General features: G+C 41.7%; 1 protein-coding gene across 20 annotated transcripts in view; it reads right to left on the bottom strand.

The window, feature by feature from the left end:
• Window positions 1-21,248, bottom strand: part of ATP8A1 (ATPase phospholipid transporting 8A1) — a 253,309-nt gene that overhangs the window by 71,714 nt on the left and 160,347 nt on the right. For 19 of the 20 annotated variants that reach the window (XR_014812343.1, XM_084971840.1, XM_084971838.1 and 16 more), the window contains one exon: window positions 11,574-11,746. Coding sequence is in view for 18 of the 20 variants with exons in the window: in XM_084971840.1 (XP_084827966.1) it covers window positions 11,574-11,746 (173 nt within the window). In the remaining 2 variants the exon portion in view is untranslated. Of the gene's footprint in view, window positions 1-9,393; window positions 10,323-10,671; window positions 11,747-21,248 lie in introns of those variants that run through there. The other variant, XR_014812344.1, reaches the window with a different exon arrangement.

Consider the following 21,248-nt stretch of genomic DNA (forward strand, 5'->3'; position numbering starts at 1 on the left):
GCCAAGGATCAAACCCATGTCACAGCAGTGACCCGAGCCGCTGCAGTGACAACACTGGATACTTAACCCGCTGTGCCACAAGAGAATGCGTCAGAATAATTATTTTTATCTCCGTTTCAAAGATGAAGAAAACTGAAGCTGTAGAAATTAAGCAACACATTTCTCAGCTAAGAAGAGGTGGAGCCCTGGACTTCGACTCTGGAAAGTCTGGTCCCAGAGCTTGAGTTCTGGATCATATGGCATTCCAAACAGAAGAAAAAAGGGTGGATTGTTTAGTAAGTGGTATTGGGAGAATTTTCTCACTCTGTAGAAATGAATAACACTGTATCCCTTCTTCATACCACATACCAAAAACATTAAAAAAAGCTTAAAGACCTATCCAAAAAACATAAAGCTATAAAGTTAACAGAAGGAAATGTAGGAAAATACCTTTGTGAGTGGGAAGTTCTTACTACCCAAAAAACACACACCATAAAGGGAAAAATTAATGGAATTTGACTATTGACTATCTCAGGGTCAATGGTTTCCATTCAAGGAATAACACCACAGGCAGAATTAAGAAGGGAGCCAGATTAGAAGATATCTGCCATGTCTAGATTCAATAAAGAACAATATTCAGAACACACGAAGAATTCTTGTACATAAGCAGGAAGAAATACACGAATCTCAACAGAAAGTTCTATGTCTCTATTCTTCTTCATGGTGCTACTTTTCTTCCAAGCAAGTGTCATATGCCTTTATGTGTCTGTCTGATAGTTAATAAATCAATTGTGACCATTCACAGAAACATAGACCTTATTAAGAATATGCCTATGCATATTTCTTTTATTGAATAATAGCCACAATGTGAAGGTGGGGAGTATTTTTTCCTGTTGTTCACTGTTCTGTTTATAACACATATAAAGATGCCTGGCATATAATGGGTGCTTGAAAAACATTCCTTGAATTAATGAATGAGAGGAAAAAAAAAGAATGAATGAACTACACTTCAAAAACAGAAATCCAGAGAGGTAAATAGTTAAATAAAAAGCTATCCAGGGAGTTCTTGTCGTGGTGCAGCGGAAACGAATCTGACTAGGAACCATGAGGTTTCAGGTTCGATCCCTGACCTCGCTCAGTGGGTTAAGGATCTGGCGACGCCATGTGGTCTGGGTGTGGGTCACAGACGTGGCTCGGATCTGGTGTTGCTGTGGTTGTGGTGTAGGCCAGCAGCTACAGCTCCGATTAGACCCCTAGCCTGGGAACCTCCATATACCCCGTGTGCGACTCTGAAAAGACAAAGGACAAAAAAAAAAAAAAGCTATTCAGGAGTTCCTGCTATGGCTCAGTGGGCAAGAATCCAAGTGCAGTGGCTAAGGTCCACTGCCGAGGTGCGGGGACAATCCCTGGTCTGATGCAGTGGTTAAAGGATCTGGTGTTGCTACGGCTGCAGCTCGGATTCAGTCCCTGGCCTGGGAACTTCCATATGCCATGGGTGTGGCCATTTAAAAAAAAAAAAAGGCTATTCATTCTCCCTAGTAATCCCAGAAGTGAAAATCAAAACAAGGTGCCACTTTTCAAACATGAAATTGGCAAAGTTATAAAATAAGGAATGCCAAGTGCTGGTGTAAGGATAGAGAAAAAGCAACCTTCCTACATGGATCTGGGAGCAATGAGATGATTCTGACTGAACTGAAATATATATAGCCCACAGACAAGAATTCCCTTTTTTTTTTTTTTTTTTTAGGGCCGTACCTGCGCATAGGGAGGTTCCCAGGTTAGGGGTCTAATTGGAGCTGTAGCCGCCGGCCTACACCACAGCCACAGCAACACCAGATCTGAGCTGTGTCTGCAACCTACACCACAGCTCACGGCAACACCTGATCCTTAACCCACTGAGCGAGGCCAGGGATCGAACCTGTGTCCTCACAGATGCTAGTCAGATTCGTTTCTGCTGAGTCATGATGGGAACTCCAAGAATTCCTATTTCTAAGTATATATCCTAGAAAAACACTTGCATAGGTGCAAAGACAGGATATTCATTCCAACACTTTTCATGGTAGCAAAGATTTGGTGTAGCCTATGTGGTTGTCACTATGAGAATAGATAATTAAAAAAGCATATATGCATTAGTACAATAGTGAGCAGTGGTGAGAAGAAATAAATTTGTTCTACCTGTGGAAACATGAAAAGGTCTCAAAACATGTTGCAAAACCAAGGCAAAAAAATTTCCCTGGAATGTCATTATAAATATGTATTTACTTCTCGATTCAAATATATAACAATGTTATATATTTTTCATAGTTACATGAATATACAAATAAAGTAAGGTGGATGGATGGGAACATATTAAATACTTGAGAATGTTTGCCTTAAGAGGAATAAACAGTGTCTGGAGATGAAGGGCAAACACAAAAATAATTCATAAAAATCCACAGAGAACTTCCTTTACTTCCAGATGCTATGATGCTTCCAGCTCAGAGAGAAGGCTAGTGTACATCTTCCAGCCTGACTGCTTTGCTGCCCTTGTCCTTCAGCAACTTGCTGGCATATCCTCCTAGAACAGGAGGAAGGTACCAGGTCGGGAGGAGGGGGCAGAGCAGGATCCGCCTTTGCAGTCCTGGGTTGCTCATTTATCTCTTGCTATTGAGACCTCGTAAAAAAACAAACACCACCATCAAAAAAAAAAAAAAAAATGGGCAGAAGATCTAAACAGACAGTTCTCCAAAGAAGACATACAGATGGCCAAAAAACACATGAAAAGATGTTCAACATCACTCATTACTAGAGAAATACAAATCAAAACCACTCTGAGATACCACCTTACACCGGCCAGAATGGCCATCATCAAAAAGTCTACAAACAATAAGTGCTGGAGAGGGTGTGGAGAAAAAGGAACCCTATGACACTGTTGGTGGGAAAGCAAATTGGTGCAACCACTGTAGAAAACAGTATGGAGATTCCTCAGAAAACTAAACATAGAACTACTATTTGATCCAGCAATCCCACTCCTGGATCATCTATCCAGAGAAAACCATGACTTGAAAAGACACATGTACTCCAATGTTCACAGCAGCACTATATACAATAATCAAGACATGGAAACAATGTAAATATCCATCAACAGAGGAGTGGATCCAGAAGATGTGGTACATATACACAATGGAATACTACTCAGCCATTAAAAGGAAAGAAACAATAGCATTTGCAGCAACATGGATGGACCTAGAAATTACCATGCTAAATGAAGTCAGTCTGACAATGAGACACCAACATCAAATGCTATCACATGGCATCTAAAGAAAGGACACACTGAACGTCTTTGCAGAACAGACACTGACTCACAGACTTTGAAAAACTTATGGTTTCCAAATGAGACAGGGTGAGGGGTGGGGGGATGCACTGAGGGTTTGGGATGGAAATGCTGTAAAAATTTGGTTGTGATGATTGTTGTACAACTATACATGTAAAAAAATTCATTAAGTAATTAAAAAAAAGAAAACAAATTGACTTCAGGAAATATCCATGTTTTAAAGGATTTTCTTAGATCCAAGGGCACAGACGCATTTAATGGAGACCCCATACTGTGTAGCTGTCCCCACAGAAAGAACACCAGTCATTTTTGAGGAATCATGGAGGTAGGGTAACATGCCAGGTGAGGAAGAGATGGACAAATACCTTAGTTTTCAAGAAAAGAAAGGAAAGAATCTGTATAGTACAGAGCAGGGAGTCTAGAGTGAACTCCATCCATATTCTGGAAGAAGTTCTGTCAGAAGCTGATTCCCTCTATTGCTCATTCATGAGCCACAGACACTCCACAATAGCGACTGGCCGATGATGGTCCCAGGGCCAAATCCCAGCAGCATCCTATTTTTCATAAAATCTTGTGTGTTCATAGCCACACCCGTTCTTTTACACAGTCTGGAGCTGCTTTCAAGCTACACTGTCAGAGTTAAGTAGTTGTGACAGAGACTGTATGGCCCGCAAAACCTGAACTATTTACAACCTGGCACTTTACAGAAAAAGTGTGCCCACCCCTGCACACTATAACATGCTCCCCCTTGGAAACACGCTATCTGGAACAACCACTTCTTTCATGCCTCAATATAAAGTCCATCATTTTACGTTCATTTCTCTCACCGCTCTCTTGGCAAAAAGCCTTTGCTTTCCAAGACCGTCTTTCCCCGAGGATGGTGTCTCTCTTTCCACTTCACTCCATGCCCTACAGCTTCTAGACAGCCATGACCTACTATTCTACCTCATTTCAACTCTGGGCACTCTAGCCTGACTCAAGACACCAAGCCTTTTTTTTTTTTTTTTTTTTTTTTTTTGGCTTTTTGCTATTTCGTGGGCTGCTCTCGCGGCATATGGAGGTTCCCAGGCTAGGGGTCGAATCGGAGTTATAGCTGCCAGCCTATGCCAGAGCCACAGCAATGCAGGATCTGAGCCACGTCTGCGACCTACACCACAGCTCACGGCAACGCCAGATCGTTAACCCACTGAGCAAGGGCAGGGACCGAACCCGCAACCTCATGGTTCCTAGTCGGATTCGTTAACCACTGTGCCACGACGGGAACTCCAAGACACCAAACCTTTGATTTGCCCTAAGTAGGAATCTCTCAGATAGGTTTGTTAATAAGAAGGTAATCACTAGAAACCATCAAGGGCTCAAGGAGAACCAGTTGCACCAAACTAAATCTGTTCCCCTTTCCCCCCAACCAGGTCCCAAGTCTGACAGATCAGAGAAATGCCATAGGTTCCAAATGTCACGTCCTTGGCAAATCAGCAAATGAAGTCCTTTCATGCTATCGCTGAAGAACTGAAGGAGACTATAAGCCATCTACTAGATGGATCTGTATTTGATGGAAGAACATATTAGAATGTGGATCTAGTGATTTATGTAAAGCTCTAAGGAGGCCTTTAGTGGAAGGCTGCAGAGCTCGTACTTACAAGCGCAAAAGAGTCTGACTGTAGTTATGGAAGACATATATGCTTATTCCAGGTGAGCAAGATACAAAACAGAAAAAGACTGAAATGAAGAAGATATAACTTAAGAGGGACGGTGACAGAACCAAGACAGCCGTTAACCTTGGGAGGATAATAAAATAAACAAAGCATGATGGGGCTTCTGAGATGATGGTCACGTTTGGGTGCTGGATAAGGGAGCATGTTTCCTTGGTGAAAACACACCGAGCTTTACACGTCTGCTTGATGTACTTTCCAGTACAGTCGAACTCTCTTTTATCAGAATTACATAATCTGCAGTTCTAATTTGTGTGTGTGTGTGTGTGTGTATGATGGTGGTTTAGGTAAACGGAGTCACATCTAAAGCTATATAACGTTGAATGACAGCAGCCTTCTAGAGCATTTAGATTTCTCATATATTTTTGGGTATTTTATTGCCCAGTATGGACTCCCTCGATGATGACATCATACTTGGCTACAAGGCTGTGACATGGCCATGCTGCTCTTTTAACATTCCTCTGTAGAGGTAGAAGAGCAAATGCGATGGACAAGGCTGAGCAACTTACAATTATAGCAAAGCAAAATATGGGCATTTTATGAAGCTGTAAAACTGATTCAGTGCGTCCTCTTTTAGCCATATATGTATGAAAGAAATAGTCTCTCAACGTTTCCAACATTTATTCATATTTTCTTGGAAGCAAATATAGGGTTGACATTCATTAAGCGTTTGTAAGTCTTAAAGCCAAACATCTGCTTGGCATCCAACGGTGTTCCGTAACTTTTTTTCTTTAAAGGAATGTCTGCGGAGCATGTATCAGCTTCATTTGTGCTTTATGACTACCCTCTAAGTAGAACATTTATTTAGCGAAATCCTTCAGGTTTAAGATACTCCCCAAAGACTCAAGAAGCAGAACTGACTTGACCCTTTACTTAACATCCTCATGCTATGACAGAAGGTATTCGAGGTGTCCCTTTAGACCCCTTCTTGGACAGCCCCTCGATCAGACGAAGGTGAAAGGTTCTGCCTGGAATGCCACTCCCAAGTGACAACACTCACTGGAGTCAAGTGTTTTTTTATGCACTTTGGGGGGGAAATGGCCTAAAAGAGGGTTCAACTTTGATTAGAGATGTTGCAAGTAGGGAAAAAATGCTTACTTCAATTGAACTTCTGCTTTTCCGAAGACATGAGTCCATAAATTATGCAGAAGAACGGTGATTACTAGACAGTCTAAAAGCTTGGAGGCTCGAGGCCAATTTTCAACCAACTGTCATAGAACATAAGTTTCAAAATATGTTTAAACTAAACTGACAACTACAGAAAAAATGGAAACTTCTTTGAAAGGCTGGGTTATGTGAATGCCGAGGAGCTCGGAAACCACACGCTCTTAACACACAGCCATACTCCACTGCACCATTCCCACTCTCTTCTGGAGGGAATATTGTGAGAGGTAGAACATATGCTTCCCTGAATTAAGCTGATTCAACAAGTGGACAGACTCTTCCCAGCACAGAGTGGCCAACAGAAGGAGGGTTCATCCCAAAGCTGAAAAGGCAAGGAGAGGTCCCCCGGCCCCGGAGCCTCCAAGCTGGAAGGAGCTGACCTAGCAAGGGTGCATGTGTGCATGGATTTCCCACCTTTCTATGCCAGAGATGCTCCAATCTTTTTTTTGTCTTTTTAGGGCTGCACCCGTGGCATATGGAGGTTCCCAGGCTAGGGGTCAAATCAGAGCTGCAGCAGCCGGCCTATACCATAGCCACAGCAATGTGGGATCCAAGCCACATCTGCGACCTAGACCACAGCTCATGGCAATGCCGGATTCTTAACCCACTGAGCAAGGCCATAGATTGAACTCACATCCTCATGGATATGAGCTGGGTTTGTTATCACTGAGCCATGACGGGAACCCCCTGAAACTCCTATCTTAACTGCCATAGACATCCAGGCTCCCTGGAGAATCTGAATCACTGCTATGCACCTAGTTCTTCATTTTACAGGTCACAACACCAAGGCCAGAGAGATTCCATTAGGTATCCAAAGTGCCAAAGTTTATCCAAAGGGATAAAGTTAGAATAAGGATTTCACGAATCTCCAGCTAGAGCACCATTATATCCATTATACAAGCCGTAGGGCCATAAGGCATAAAATATTGGCAACTGAGATAAGAAGTTATTTATCTGGCACCGTCAGTTTGCAGAATAGTTCTTGATTTGAGCTGTGTACACAAATCTCCTTGAGTCCTGGAGCAAAGCTCTCCCCTGCTCTGCCTATAAGGAGTTAGAGGGAGTCTATGATATCCCTAAAGTTGTATATCCAATTTCACATGTTTGTGTAAATCTGGTCCACAGCTTTCATTTGTTCTTCAAAAGTATCCATGATCCCACCAAACGGTAAGAATCCCTGTACTTAAAGAAGGGAACAGAAGGACCACAAAAGGGTTAGTTTATGTTTCTCACTAGAAAAACATCAGAAACGCCCTTAAGATGTGACGCAAGTTTCCTATTAAATGACTCAGGTTATACAAGTAAATTCCTACAGTGGTCAAAACAAACCTGCCCAGTATCTACGAAAACGCAGTACTTGATAGACTGATCAAAACAGCTTTCCCTTTACTTCTTGGGTTTTACGTCCTCGGACAAATTATTTGAGGTCTAACACGCAACCTTCACTTTGTAAACCAAAACCAGGACTCCGAAGCCCCGAATAATTTGGGGGTCGGGATTATTTCTGTCTCTGAGTATTCCCTTCAGAAAATGATGGCTGAATAAGAGATGTAATGCCAAGTGACAGGGAACAACTGTTTCTTTCAGTGTGACTGCAGACTCCAGGGAAAACGCTCAACTTCCTCACTGTGTGTCAATTAGGCACACACTAAAAACTGCCTCCTGCCCTGCACTCTGATAATGTCAGGGAAGAAAGTGGCTGATGTCATCCTGAAGATGGGACTAATGTCCAGAGTGTCATTATCCTTTAAGAGGAGGCTCTCCCCCTATTTCCGCCCTAGCGGAGGGAAGACTGCAGAGGAAGCGCAGACTCTGAATTATCTTCTCGTGTGGACTGACAAGAACTAAATTGTAAAGCAGTTTGAGGGGGGACAACCCAGAAAGCCCGCATGAACATAAACGAATTTGGGAAAACAGTGCCCTACTGTATTTGGAAATAATATTCAGTATTTATCTGCACTGTTTCTCATAATGGAGTAAAATAGAGAATTTCCTGAGGCTAGGAGATTGCAATCATCTGAAAAACCAAGAGTGATGACCGCTTGCATTTAACTGTAAAGAAGGATCTACGGAATCGTCCACCTTATCCCTCACCAGTGATAGAAGCATTATCATGGCAATTATGCTCTGAGGCCAGAAAGCTAAATGACACGAAGATGGTCGGTGCCGATGGTTTAAATGCCAAGAGGCATCAGTCCAAGAAGGTGCACAGACATAAATCGGGCAGTGGCCCTGATGTAATTATTGGCTTAGATGAATTCTCAAAGCCAGACCGGAAGTTCAACCACAGTCCTTAAGGGAAAAGAGAGACTACGAAGGTAATTAGAAGAAAAAAGCAGAGGAAAGCTATTTTGCTTAAAAAAACACCCTAAAGCTCTAAATAAAATGCAGTGTCTGCACAGGGACCTTCCTGGTCCTCAAACATGCATAAAACAGGTCGCAGGGAGGAAAGGGCCACACACATCTTTATAAGCTCAGTGTCAGGGCTGAGCTGCACGTGCAGGCGGAGTGTGAGTCCCTCCCATGGGCCTGGGACCCGGCGGAGCCCTGAGGGCCATGTGACTTGTGAGCATCCAGAACGAGGATCTCAGGAGGCAATTTCACAAGCGCAGAACATATTTTTTTTTTTTCCCTCCCTTGACTCTGCTTTCTAGTTTCTCTCTCCCTCTGCTATTGTTTAATTTTGTGGTTCAACTTTTTGAAGAATGGTGGGAGGTACCGCGTTAAGCAATGCTCTAAGAATGAAGCTCAGCTGCGAGGAAAATCGGCCTCCCACATCTTTCAAACCAACCGTGCTTGTGCTTAGAACAAAAGGCAGAAGAAACACGAAGGAGAGCAGGCAGGACGTCTTACTCATCTTCGTGCTGCAGCGTCGCTGCCCAGCACACAGTAGGCACAGAACAGATGCCAGCTCTAGGAACTGGCCATTTTATCTAAACTGTTCTGTGTTCTGTTTCCAAATAGGAGGCCACAGTCATATCAGCTAATGTGTTTTTGCGCAATCTCGGGTTGATCCTGTGATTCCATTAATGAAAGGGATTAAACAACCAAGGCTGGCACAAGACTTTCCCCAAGGGAGAGTGTCAGAGATAAATGTTACTAAGACTTGACCAGGAGATTAGCAAAGAACCAAGAAAAGTCACTGGAAAAGAAGATTTAAAAAATAAATAAATAAAATATACTAAATCTTAACAGCAGTTTATCTCTGGGTAACAGAATTACAAGTTGTTTTTATTTTTTTGTATTTCTTTATATTATAGTTTATTTCTTTTTAAAATCATTTATTTATATAAATATTTTTTTCTGCTGTACAGCACTTCATTCTGTTTGCTATGTATTTATGTATATAGTCTTCTTTCCTTTTCATTTTAAAAATAAATTTGGAATCATCTTATTCATATCATGCATGTCTGGTTTTTCTTTACTTTTTATATCATGAGCATTTCTGTATCAATAAAGTCTTGGTAAAAAAATGATTAAAAAAAAAGAACAACAAAAAACAGGAGTATCCTCTTGCTTTTAAAAGGAGACAGTCAAGATAAAATAATTTCCAATTTTTTCTTCATGGTCTAGCAGAGTCTGATTATTACTAATATTTAGTATCTGTGCAACATACTGCCTAAAAGCTTTATACTAATAGTATTTATTAATACATGCTGCAGAGAAGAAAAATTAAATGAGTGAAATAATTAGATTCTTAGGAATAATAAGCAACTCTTAATGCTCTGAGTGTATTATAGTTTTATAGGCTGAAATGATACTTATCAAGGATACTTATTAAGAATGGTTTAAATTATATTTCACAAAGTATATTTCAACTGAAATTTAGGAAATATCTATAAGGCATGACTTAAAGGTTTGGAGATAATATCATTTACAGGATTTTTAAGCAAGTGAAGCCTGAACCAAAAAAAGTTTTATGAAGATTCTTTTATTAAGAAATGTATCTGGGAGTTTCCGTCATGGCGCAGTGGTAAACGAATCTGACTAAGAACCATGAGGTTGCAGGTTTGATTCCTGTCCTTGCTCAGTGGGTTAACGATCTGGCGTTGCCGTGAGCTGTGGTGTAGGTTGCAGACGAGGCTCGGATCCCGTGTTGCTGTGGCTCTGGCATAGGCCGGTGGCTACAGCTCCGACTGGACCCCTACCCTGGGAACCTCCATATGCCACGGGAGCGGCCCAAGCAATGGCAAAATGACAAAAAAAAAAGAAAAAAAGAAAAAAGAAATTTATCTGAAGAGAAAAATGAGATTCTTCTATTAAAAATATACATTAAAAGAACAAAATAAAAGCAAATAGTGGAGTTCCCATCATGGCTCAGTGGAAATGAGTCTGACTAGCATCCATGAGGACGCAGGCTTGATCTCTGGCCTTACTCAGTGGGTTAAGGATCTTGCGTTGCTGTGAGCTGTGGTGCAGGCTGCAGACATAGCTCGGATCCCGAATTGCTGTGGCTGTGGCGTAGGCTGGCGGCTACAGCTCCGATTAGACCCCTAGCCTGGGGACCTCCATGTGCTGAGGATGTGGCCCCAAAAAGACAAAAAAAGAAAAAAAAAAAAAGCAAATACTACAGTTTCAAAGATAATGTTATAAGCACAGATTCTGAGAAACCCTCAGAAACCCGGCTAACATTTCATCTCCCATGAACGGAAAGCAATTCGAGAACTGCTACCCTAGACCTAGTCTGACCAGCTAGGAAGATTCAGTAAGTGGGTGGCAAAGAGGAAAATCCTTGTGTTTCATGGTGACCAAAGGGAAGAGACTGGGCATAGTCATAAATATACTTCATATTTGAGGAAGACATGGTTAAAACAATTTAGACAAAGATATGGGTAAGATTCTTTGACAAGAAGTACAGCCAGAATTAGAGCTAAATGGTTCACAAAAATGCAATTCTGTGGAGTAGGCCTTGATAATGCAAAACAGATTTTAATTTAGGATCCAGGCAATATTACAAATTAGAGGGCAGAAGACTGGACGCCCAATAAACAACCTTCAGAAAAATGTTCAGCTATTTGGAAAATGATTCTCTTAGTGTCCCCCATCTCGCATTCTCCCAAAAGAAGTTGAAGCAACAGAATCAAAGACTGAATTACAGAAAACAAAACCTTTACCGAAGAACCCCTCGGTAGAAATGCAGGTAAAAAATATCAAACACAGAAAAAGGCAAGAAACCTACTTATTCAAATCATGAACAATAAACATTACTGATTGTTAGGACTCACTTTCAAAACTCTGCTAGTAAATTCAATCCCAGTTTGTAAACCCTGAGTCTTGAATGAATGAATGAACAAATAAACTTGACATTTACAAATTTTGGATAAAATAACTTCAAGGATCTTTAAAAATCCAGAGCTGAGGATCAAGCTGTTCTGTACTAAAATCTGACAATATTATGGAGAACTTACCTGCAGCAAATTACAGCTTTGCACGACAAAGCTAAGTCCAGGAAATACTGTCGTACTCCAAAAGTTAAGGCGTACTTGAGGGTTTTCCCATCAATGATAAGAGCAAAGTCATTCTCCTTCCGAAGGGCATCACCAAGGGTAGTGCAGTGACGACTGAGAGTTTCCCTTGTTCCCTGTAAAATTAAACAAAAATGCCCTCAACATTTACTCCCATTTGTTCTACTAAGATGCCTTAAGGATGTGCAGCAACTACTTTTAGTTATTTTCAGCGCTTTTTATGTTTCAGATTGCTTTCACACACCTTCACTCATTTGAGTCTCACAAAAGCCTCTCAAAGAAGACTGGACAAATGCTATCAAAAAAAAAAAAAAAAAAAAAAAAAAAGTAAGCAACCCCCTTAAAGTCCTATCTCTCTTCCCAGGAGGGTTGCAACGAGATTATACATCACCTGTTGCCCTGCCACCTTTGTTCATTATTCCAACCACACAACCACAATCTTGCAAAAATATTTTCAGTATATTATCGGAGTTCCCGTCGTGGCTCAGTGGTTAACGAATCCGACTAGGAACCATGAGGTTGCGGGTTCGATCCCTGGCCTTGCTCAGTGGGTTAAGGATCCGGCGTTGCCATGGGCTGTGGTGTAGGTTGCAGACGCGGCTCGGATCCCGCATTGCTGTGGCTCTGGCATAGACCAGAGGCTGCACCTCTGATTAGACCCCTAGCCTGGGAACCTCCGTATGCCACGGGAGCGACCCTAGAAAAGGCAAAAAGACCAAAAAAAAAAAAAAAAAAAATTTCAGTATATTATCTTGTTAAAGCATAACAACATTGAACTAGTCAAAATTGCTTAGCTATCAATCAAGGGGAAAAATTGGGAAATACAATTTAAATAATTTATGGGTATTCTTTCAGAAGTACTCAATGAGATTGAAACTTAATTCCCAGTAACCCAAAGGAGGGTTACTTGCTATTTCATGAACTGACATCTGTATTTTTATTTGTAATTAATTAATTAATTAATTTTTTTTTTTGTCCTTTGTCCCTTTAGGACAGCACCCATGGCATGTGGAGGTTCCCAGGCTAGGGGTCTAATCGGAGCTGTAGATGCCGGCCTACACCAGAGCCACAGCAACGCAAGATCCGAGCCACAGCTCACGGCAATGCCGGATCCTTAACCCACTGAGCAAGGCCAGGGATCGAACCCGCAACCTCATGGTTCCTAGTCGGATTCCTTAACCACTGAGTCATGGATGGAAACTCCGACATCTGTATTTTTAAGCATGATTTCATGATGTTGCATTTCAGCTGGGGATGGTGACAAGAGGCCTAGCAATCTTGATGGACTGAATAAAAGAACCTCTCCCATCAATGAAGAGTTCACTTTCAGGCACAATAAAAACCTTTAGTGTCAAGGAAAGCTTTGTTCACTTCAACTATACAGAAGGGTTGTTTTTGTTTCCCTCTGTCAAGAACTACTTTCCCAGTTCTTCGAAGAGAAAAAACATTTCAAGATATTTAATTTTTCTCCTCAAATCCTATAGACTCTCCCTATAACCAAAGGGGTCCAGCTTTTTATTTCAACAGAGCCCTAGCAGTGTGAAGAAACAGAACATGGGCTCTGTACAGGGAAATATCAGAAACAACTGCCCTGCTATTAGAGTTCTGTTCTGAGTGCTAGGACCTGAGCCTGCAGCTATTTATATAATGAATACAAGGCTATAGTTATATAATAAAATATACCTATAATAAAACAATACATACTAACTTTTGTTATAGTCAAGGGAGATATGATTATTGTTCTAATTTAAGAAAGTGGCACAGTTATTTGACCTATCTTCAGAAAGACAGAAGCAAAGGCAGAAGTAATTAAGATTTTATACTGGGGACTTTTGAAGGTGTTTCTGTATTCATATTTCAAATGTGGGACACACTATGTTCTGAAATTTCAGAATCTGTTTATCAAAACAATAGAACCATGTTGTACCGTAAAGTAAGACTGCCCAACCTTCCCAACACTGGAACTTCATGTAACACTTCCCCTGTTCCTTGTTACACACAGTGACACAAAGGGACCACCACATAGCAGCATTCTTTGCAGTATTTTCTGTTCACACGTTACATCAGGGGGGAAAGAGCTGTTTTAATTTACAGGCGTCACCCTCTTATTTCCTGCTGAAAATTTTTGGCCCAAGAGGACTTTAAGAAGAAGTGAAAAATGTCAGTAAAATTCTGAAGCACAATTTAACAATGGCTATCTGTAGTAGGTTGCCCTGGATTGTCTTAAAACTAAATTCCCATAAATGAAATGAGCAAATAAGCGAGTTATGCACTGATAAAAAAAATAAAAATAAAACAATATTTAGCATGTGCCACACACCAGTTGTGGTTCTAAGAGCGACACACACAGATGGTTAACACTTCTTAACACGAACAACCCTGAGGAGGAGGCACAACTCTTGTCCCCATTCTGCAGATGATAAGCATGAGCATTTAAATTCTTTGCCCACAAACATATGGCTGCTGAGTAGTGACACCAAACTCAGAATTAAATTTCTGTGCTAGCTTGCCTTTTACTACATAGCCCAGCAAAAACAAAACCAAGAGCACCAGGCATAGCAAATTATAGTGGAATCCCCACACCATTCCCTCTTTTGTCTCCCTGGAGCCCTCGTCATCTGTCTTTCATCTCATCTTTACCGCCAACACAGACTTCTCTTTACAAAACAAATTTGAAACACAAATCAAGTCTCTTCTTGCTCTAAAATTTCTTTCAGTGGCTTCCTACAGCTTACATAATAAAATCCAAAATCTAAGCCCAACTAACTTTTTTTCACATTTCCCTTCAAAATCTTTCTTTTTTTTTTTTTTTTCTCGTCTTTTTAGGGCTGCACCTGCAGCACATGGGGGTTCCCGGGCTAGGGGTAGAATTGGAGCTGTAGCTGCTGGTCTATACCATAGCCACAGCCACACGGGATCTGAGCCGCGTCTGTGACCCACACCACAACTCACGGCAATGCTGGATCCTTAACCCACTGAGCGAGGTCAGGGATCGAACCCACATCCTCATGGATGCTAGTCAGATTTGTTTCCTCTGCGCCACAACAGGAACTCTCCTTCCCTTCAAAAGCTTGGCTTCTTTATCCTCTCTCTTGAGACTGCCCTTTCTGTCTGAGGATACTCCACTATCTTTTAAACCAGTCTTACCTTCCTAAGCCCTCCCAGACTCACTCCATGCTAGTAAGAGTTCCGTGAAGGGAGAGACAATGTTTAATTGGGTCCACAAATACAGAGCCTGCAATTACACATGCCTGGGAAAGACATGCTAATGGAATGAAAGCACTGATAAATTCTGATTTCCCCCATATTATCACTTCTGACGAAACAGAGAGAGAGAGAGAGAGAGGGATAGAGGCTGCCGAAGAGAGGAGTCAGTGTTCTGTTTCATGCTCCTTAATTTTCTAGAGAATAACCCCTATTAACTCAACAGTCTTTCAAACTATGGCATTGCCCACTAAAATGCGTGTGTGTATCTGTGTATCTATTTGCCTTCTTGCCTACCTGCCATTTACTTACCTATCTTCCCAAACATCCATCCAATCACCTAACCATCCATCCATAAATCCACCTATCCAAGCTTCCTTCCTTCCATCCATCCATCCATCCATCCATCCATCCACCCATCCATCTGTTTTTTTGAGCTTGTGCCCAAGTCACTCCTGATCTGAAAACAAATGAAACATGAGATGCACGTCAGGAGAACGTCACATTTCTTTATAGATCGGCTGCAATCTAACCCCTGAGCTGTGCAAGCCTCCTTATTAACCAGCCTATGGCACTCAGTCCTGTGCATGCCACTCTGCCTCCTTCTGAGGGTGTTTTCTAACACCTTAGGTGTTTTGAGAACTTATTCATGGCATCAGGACCCCTGGGTTTCCTGGGTGATTATCACAGATCTTCAGCAAATCAAAAGGTGCCAGGAGATGTAACAGACATCACATTTCAGAAGGTGAGGTCAAATCTTCCTCCAGTGAATTCTCCAGTCAGCTCACCTAGGGTGCAAGGTAGCAACAACAGAAAAGCTGAAAACCTTTTTCTATTTTAGTTTACAATTTTCTTTTGTAAGCAGCTCTGTTGTCGGCTGTGTGTTGCCAGTTACACGTTATATTTTACCCTTATTTATACTGCCAGGAGTATTTTAAAATTCTTTCATTTATGAAAGTTTATGGCTTCTCCCCCAAGCCTGGGAACCATACTTTATGGCCATGTTGCATTGAAGCTTATCTCCTGTAGCTAGAAATAAATTTATTACTACATTAGCTGTTGCTTTGTTTTCTTTTTTGGCTACTGAAGGGGGAAATGTTTAAACATTTAAACTTAGTGATATGTGAAAGTGAAAATATATAAATGTGAAGCTAACTCAGAAAAAGGGTAAAAGACCACAGAGTACAACAAAATAAAAGCTCTGTATCTCCATGTGCTACAAAGTCTTATTTGTGAGCTGAAAGAAAAGGAGCATCTGTTGCTATAATCAGGGAGAGTCCAAAGTAAAGGCAGTTTGGGGAGACAGACAGGCAAGGGGTGTGGGGGGGAAGGGTGGGGCTCAGGCGCCTTATCAGGGGGACCCCCGAGCACGGGAGGGAGCCTCAGGGAAGTGAATCGGGCTTTGCCTGAACCTCCCACAGCCTGCATCCCACGTGGACACTGGTGGTCCAGCATTCAGTTCTCTGTTCCCCACCCGAGGCCTCCCACAGCCAAGGGCTCGTCAGGGGTGCTTATGAGCTGCCCCACGCTTCCTGGCTTTGCCAAGTCACAATTCAGCCCACAGCCAACACGTTCCTCATCCTGCTGCCACAAGAAGGGAAGGACCTCACCTGCCCCAGGACAGGCTCCACTCCAGCTCTCCTCTTGCACACGGGTGCTCACTGCTGCTGATCTAGTCTCTTACCCACCCCTCGGCAATTCCACTGTTTCAAGACGCTCCTCCAGACCTTTGCTCCTCCACCTGAGAGTCCAAATTTGGCCCCCTTCCTGCTGTAAACATCGACCTGCTTTACTGAGAACATTCGTTTTCAGAAAGAACTTGAGCGTTCCTCTCTTACCGCAAAACTTCCCTTTTCCTAATCCTCCCTAATTCCTGAGTCAGGGGAAGACCTGTCTTCTTTTCTCACCTCTGTTCCTCCCACTTCTCCCTGGCATCTTTATTCTCCTCCACTGTCGCTGTGCTTTTCCATTAAGACTACACGCCCGGAGTTCCCGTCGTGGCGCAGTGGTTAACGAATCCGACTAGGAACCATGAGGTTGCGGGTTCGGTCCCTGCCCTTGCTCAGTGGGTTAATGATCCGGCGTTGCCGTGAGCTGTGGTGGAGGTTGCAGACGCGGCTCGGATCCAGCGTTGCTGTGGCTCTGGCGTAGGCCGGTGGCTACAGCTCCGATTTGACCCCTAGCCTGGGAACCTCCATATGCCGTGGGAGCGGCCCAAGAAATAGCAACAACAACAACAAAAAAAGACAAAAGACAAAAAAGACAAAAAAAAAAAAAAAAAAAAAAAAGACTACACGCCCCCGACCCTCTTTTTCCTGAGTCCTCCAGATGACATGAAAAGCGCCATCTTTTGGATTCTCTAAATACTTGTTTATCCTTACACGGTGTAGCATTCAGTATAATTAACTGCTTATCTGTTTCTAACTCTATTTCCCTTCAGGATTGAAGCCCTTGATAAAGACACAAAATCAATACAAGCTTGGTAATGAAAGAACCACATTATTAATGACTGCAGAATACCTTATGGGAAGTTACAATGGTTTTCTTGTGAGACCAGTCTGAGGATTGTTTTTTGCAGCCTATAAAACTGTTGTGTAATCTCAGGTACTCTTAATTAATTACAGCAATAAATTAAATGTTTGTGTGCTTATTGTATTATAGAGGAAATGGAGAACAAAGCAGTGGTTATGATCCAACATCTCCTTCCATCTCAAAATTGTCTAAAGAATCAACACTCAGTCTAGCTCCTTAGAGATCAAGTCAGGTTATATAACAGTGGAATAAGGAGAAGAAAACAATATGTATTCGGTTTATAAGAACCATGCCTGGAGGAGAAGGAAAAAAAAAAAAAAGGAAGGAAAGATGGGTGGCAGATAATTAGGTCAAGTAGAATTCCTCACAAAGATAACTCTGACCAGAGGGTCTTAGGAAAGTTCTGTTTGAATCTTTTTTTAAAAAAATTATTTTACTGAAGGGTAGTTGTTTTGCAGGGTTGTGTTAATGTCTGCTGTACAAAGTGATTCAGGTCTGCATGTATATATATTTTTTTCCTATTTTTTTCCTTTATTGTTTATCGCGGGATATTGAATCTAGTTCCCCTGTGCTATACAGTAGCACCCTGTTGTTGATCCATCCTATATACAATAGTTTGCATCTGCTAAGCCCGAACTTCCAATCCATCCCTCTACTGCTTGAATCTTCAGGGAGGCTCCTGGCAAAACAGGTAATATATTCATATAGCACCTGTCGAAGAGGGGGAACTTTCCCACCCTCCTCTTCTCGAATTCTTTGGCTTGTCTAATAATTAATTGGCAGAAGACAGAGTAACATGAACCCTCCCCCCAGTTTAATTCGTACATATGGCAGTCTTATAGAAATGGGAACAAAGGAAGTGGCCAAAGCAGGAAGTGTTTATATATATATATATATATATATATTTTTTTTTTTTTTTTTTAACAAAGAAACAAATTTGTAAAGAATTGACAAGGTAAAGAAAAGAAGTCTAAGCTTGGGGGGTGGGGTAGATAAGTGAGGAAGTAACAAGCTTTGTTGAAATAGGTTCTTGGCTCTGAAGCCTGTATCTCTGGTGATAAGGATGTCTCTCTATCTCCTGGCACAGGGAGGGTACCTTTCAAAGGAGAGATTTCTTTCTTGGTTTCTAAAGACAAAGGAGGGTAAGAATGTTCTTGTACTGGCTGATTCTTAAGCAACTTTAATGCAAAAAAGTCAGTATGCCAGTCTGGCATATTTTGGAGTGGCTTGCCTCAAGCCCCAACATACCCTGCAATGAAATTAACAATTTTTAAGACATCAGAGACTGGCAGCTTTATGGTAACCTTTTTCATTACTTTTACATGACCTCTGCCAAGTCAACCCTTGATAAGTCACAGAGGGCACCCTAGACAATGATATCTGACCCAGTTTTGTAGTGAGCTAAACTGAAAGCCTTGAGATGTTTGGAAAGTATCCTTGCATGAAAGATGTCATTTTCCTTTTGGCAAAAACCCTGCTTGGAACAGTCTAAGGAACCCAGAGGCCAGATGTGGAAAGAACATGTTAGGCCACCTAGGAACTATGTTTTTGATGGCCCCAAATGTAATCTGCAGAAAGCACCTGCATAAAAATGGCCCTTTTGAGCTTCTGGCCTTTGGTTTTTCTTCCTGGTTCCTTTCAGGGGTTTACAGGAACAGACTGTCTTACTTAGGAACATATCCAGGGAACACCCTAGTCGAAAATGTAGGAATGTCCCTAAGGAGAGGAAAATAAAAAGCCTCCTGCCTTTGACTAGAAGACGAGTCTCATCCAGTGTAACCAGCAGAGATGAGGCGAAGATTACAGATAGTCTAAGATGTAACACCTAGAGGGTGGGGCTTCCACACCCTCCTCCAGGGCTGCAGGTCTCAGAGTGACTGAAGAAAATGTGTGATCACTCACCTCCATCCGGAGGGTGTCAACAGCAAGGCTAAGCCAAACAGCAAAAGTTAAAGGAAAAAAGTATACATATACACACATAATTAGTTCCAACTCTATGTTGGTGTTTGGGTCTGAATGCAAATAAACACGTAGCACTTGTATTTATTCCTGAGAATCTGTTAAATGTGTGCTGGTCAAATGATAAACTTATGTCATAAGGAGGATTCTATTCCCAGAAAGGAAAAAAAAAAGTATCAAAATTCTGAATTACACTTTGACTTCCAGGCACACTATTTAACAATGTGTTCCATTGTTTTTGGATGTGTTCTTCTCCTTCATGAGGTCACCACCAGTCAAGCATACACTTTGGGCTAATAATGAATCACTTTTGGAAGAGACAACGTTCACCCCTGTCAGATGGACTGAACTTTACAAAGCCCATACTTCTGACTTCAGCATCACAGGCCTCTTGTTTTTCACTTCCTTTCTACCAAAAGGGCAAAATGCAACACAAGGTTACAGAACATGTACAGGAATCTTGTTGAGTCAAGATGGGGACTCTGATGAAACTAGCCAACTTGCTAGAGGTTCAGTTACTGTAGACTAACCCTTTATAAATGCATCAGCTGACATGCACAAGCTACCAATCAGAGTAAAGAAAGCAGCCATCAACATAAAACGAATGTGCAACCATAAAATAGTGGAGCATTTTTAGTTAGAAGGGAAAGGCTGCCCATAAGGGTCCACGTGATGCTTCTGGGCACCGATAACATCTGAAGGAAAATGATGAGGTCATGTTGTAAATAACTGAAGTACCAGAAGCTGAAACACAGCCCATGGCTCCGAACTCAAGGTGTACTTCGACTTTAGGTGGTGGTAGAATAGAAGGTGTAAACAAGCTAGTCAAACACTTTTCACCCTCCTTGGAAGGGAAGTATTAAATATTTATTTTTTAAAGATTCCTTAATGGAATGAAAGGAAAAAATTAAATGAGAAATAAGGAATCGTTTCAACCACTAACTTAAGAAAAGACACCAAAAACTGCAAAATCCTTTTAGATCAGGTGGCTACATAGGCTCAGTGTTCTAGAAAGGATTATGTCCTACATTATATGAAAAGGTATTCACAGGTTACACGTCCTATTGATAAATCTTTTGCCAGAAGCATATATGTATTCCAGTCTACCTCCTCATGATTTATTTTTTCATTTGACTAATTCTAGAAGTTTGATGAACTCTACAATAATATGGTATCAGGATGGCTTGGGTTGAACTGTTGTTCTCCCACCTATGGCTGTCTTTCTTTAAGCAGGTTATTTAACTTTTCTGAGTCAAACTTTCCTCATTCATAAGATTGGGTTAATAACTCTTTTGTAGGGCTGCTGTAGGGACAAGATGTGCTAACTCGAGTGTCCCATTCAATGCTTAGCTCAGAGGTGACATCCAAGAAAGACGAGGAGTTCTTTTCCTGACATCAGGCCTAACACAGGTGTCAACACAAGAAGAACGCTCTGCAACCTGTCAGTCGCTGTACAACACCAGTGGTAACCACGCGGTATATTATTGAGATGGTTTTCAGTTTCCTTTTGAAACCTCCCAATGGCAATTCTATTTCAATTTACCTTTTGCTTGCTAACACTCAAGTCTAGAAGCTACTACTTCTATATGAAAAGTATCTGGGAACCTGGGAGTTCCCATTGTGGTTCAGTGATTAACAAACCTGACTAGCAACCATGAGGACACGGGTTTGATCCCTGGCCTTGCTCAGTGGATTAAGGACCCGGCATTGTCATGAGCTGTGGTGTAGTCCAGTGGCTACAGCTCTGACTGGACCCCTCGCCCAGGAACCTCCATATGCCACGTGTGCAGCCCTAAAAAGACAAAAAGAGAGACAAACAAAAAGTATCTGGGAACCTGTCTTTTCTCAACAAGAGAAAAGACAGCATTATTTCTTCCCATGTGGCATATAGCCCTTGATAGAGGATAGGAGGACAAATACTTC

This window comes from Sus scrofa, chromosome 8 (genome assembly GCF_054392235.1).
Source record: "Sus scrofa isolate SSC_HxYL_T2T_F1_AM1 chromosome 8, Sscrofa_HxYL_maternal_Yorkshire_Landrace_v2.0, whole genome shotgun sequence".
Lineage (NCBI taxonomy): Eukaryota > Metazoa > Chordata > Mammalia > Artiodactyla > Suidae > Sus > Sus scrofa.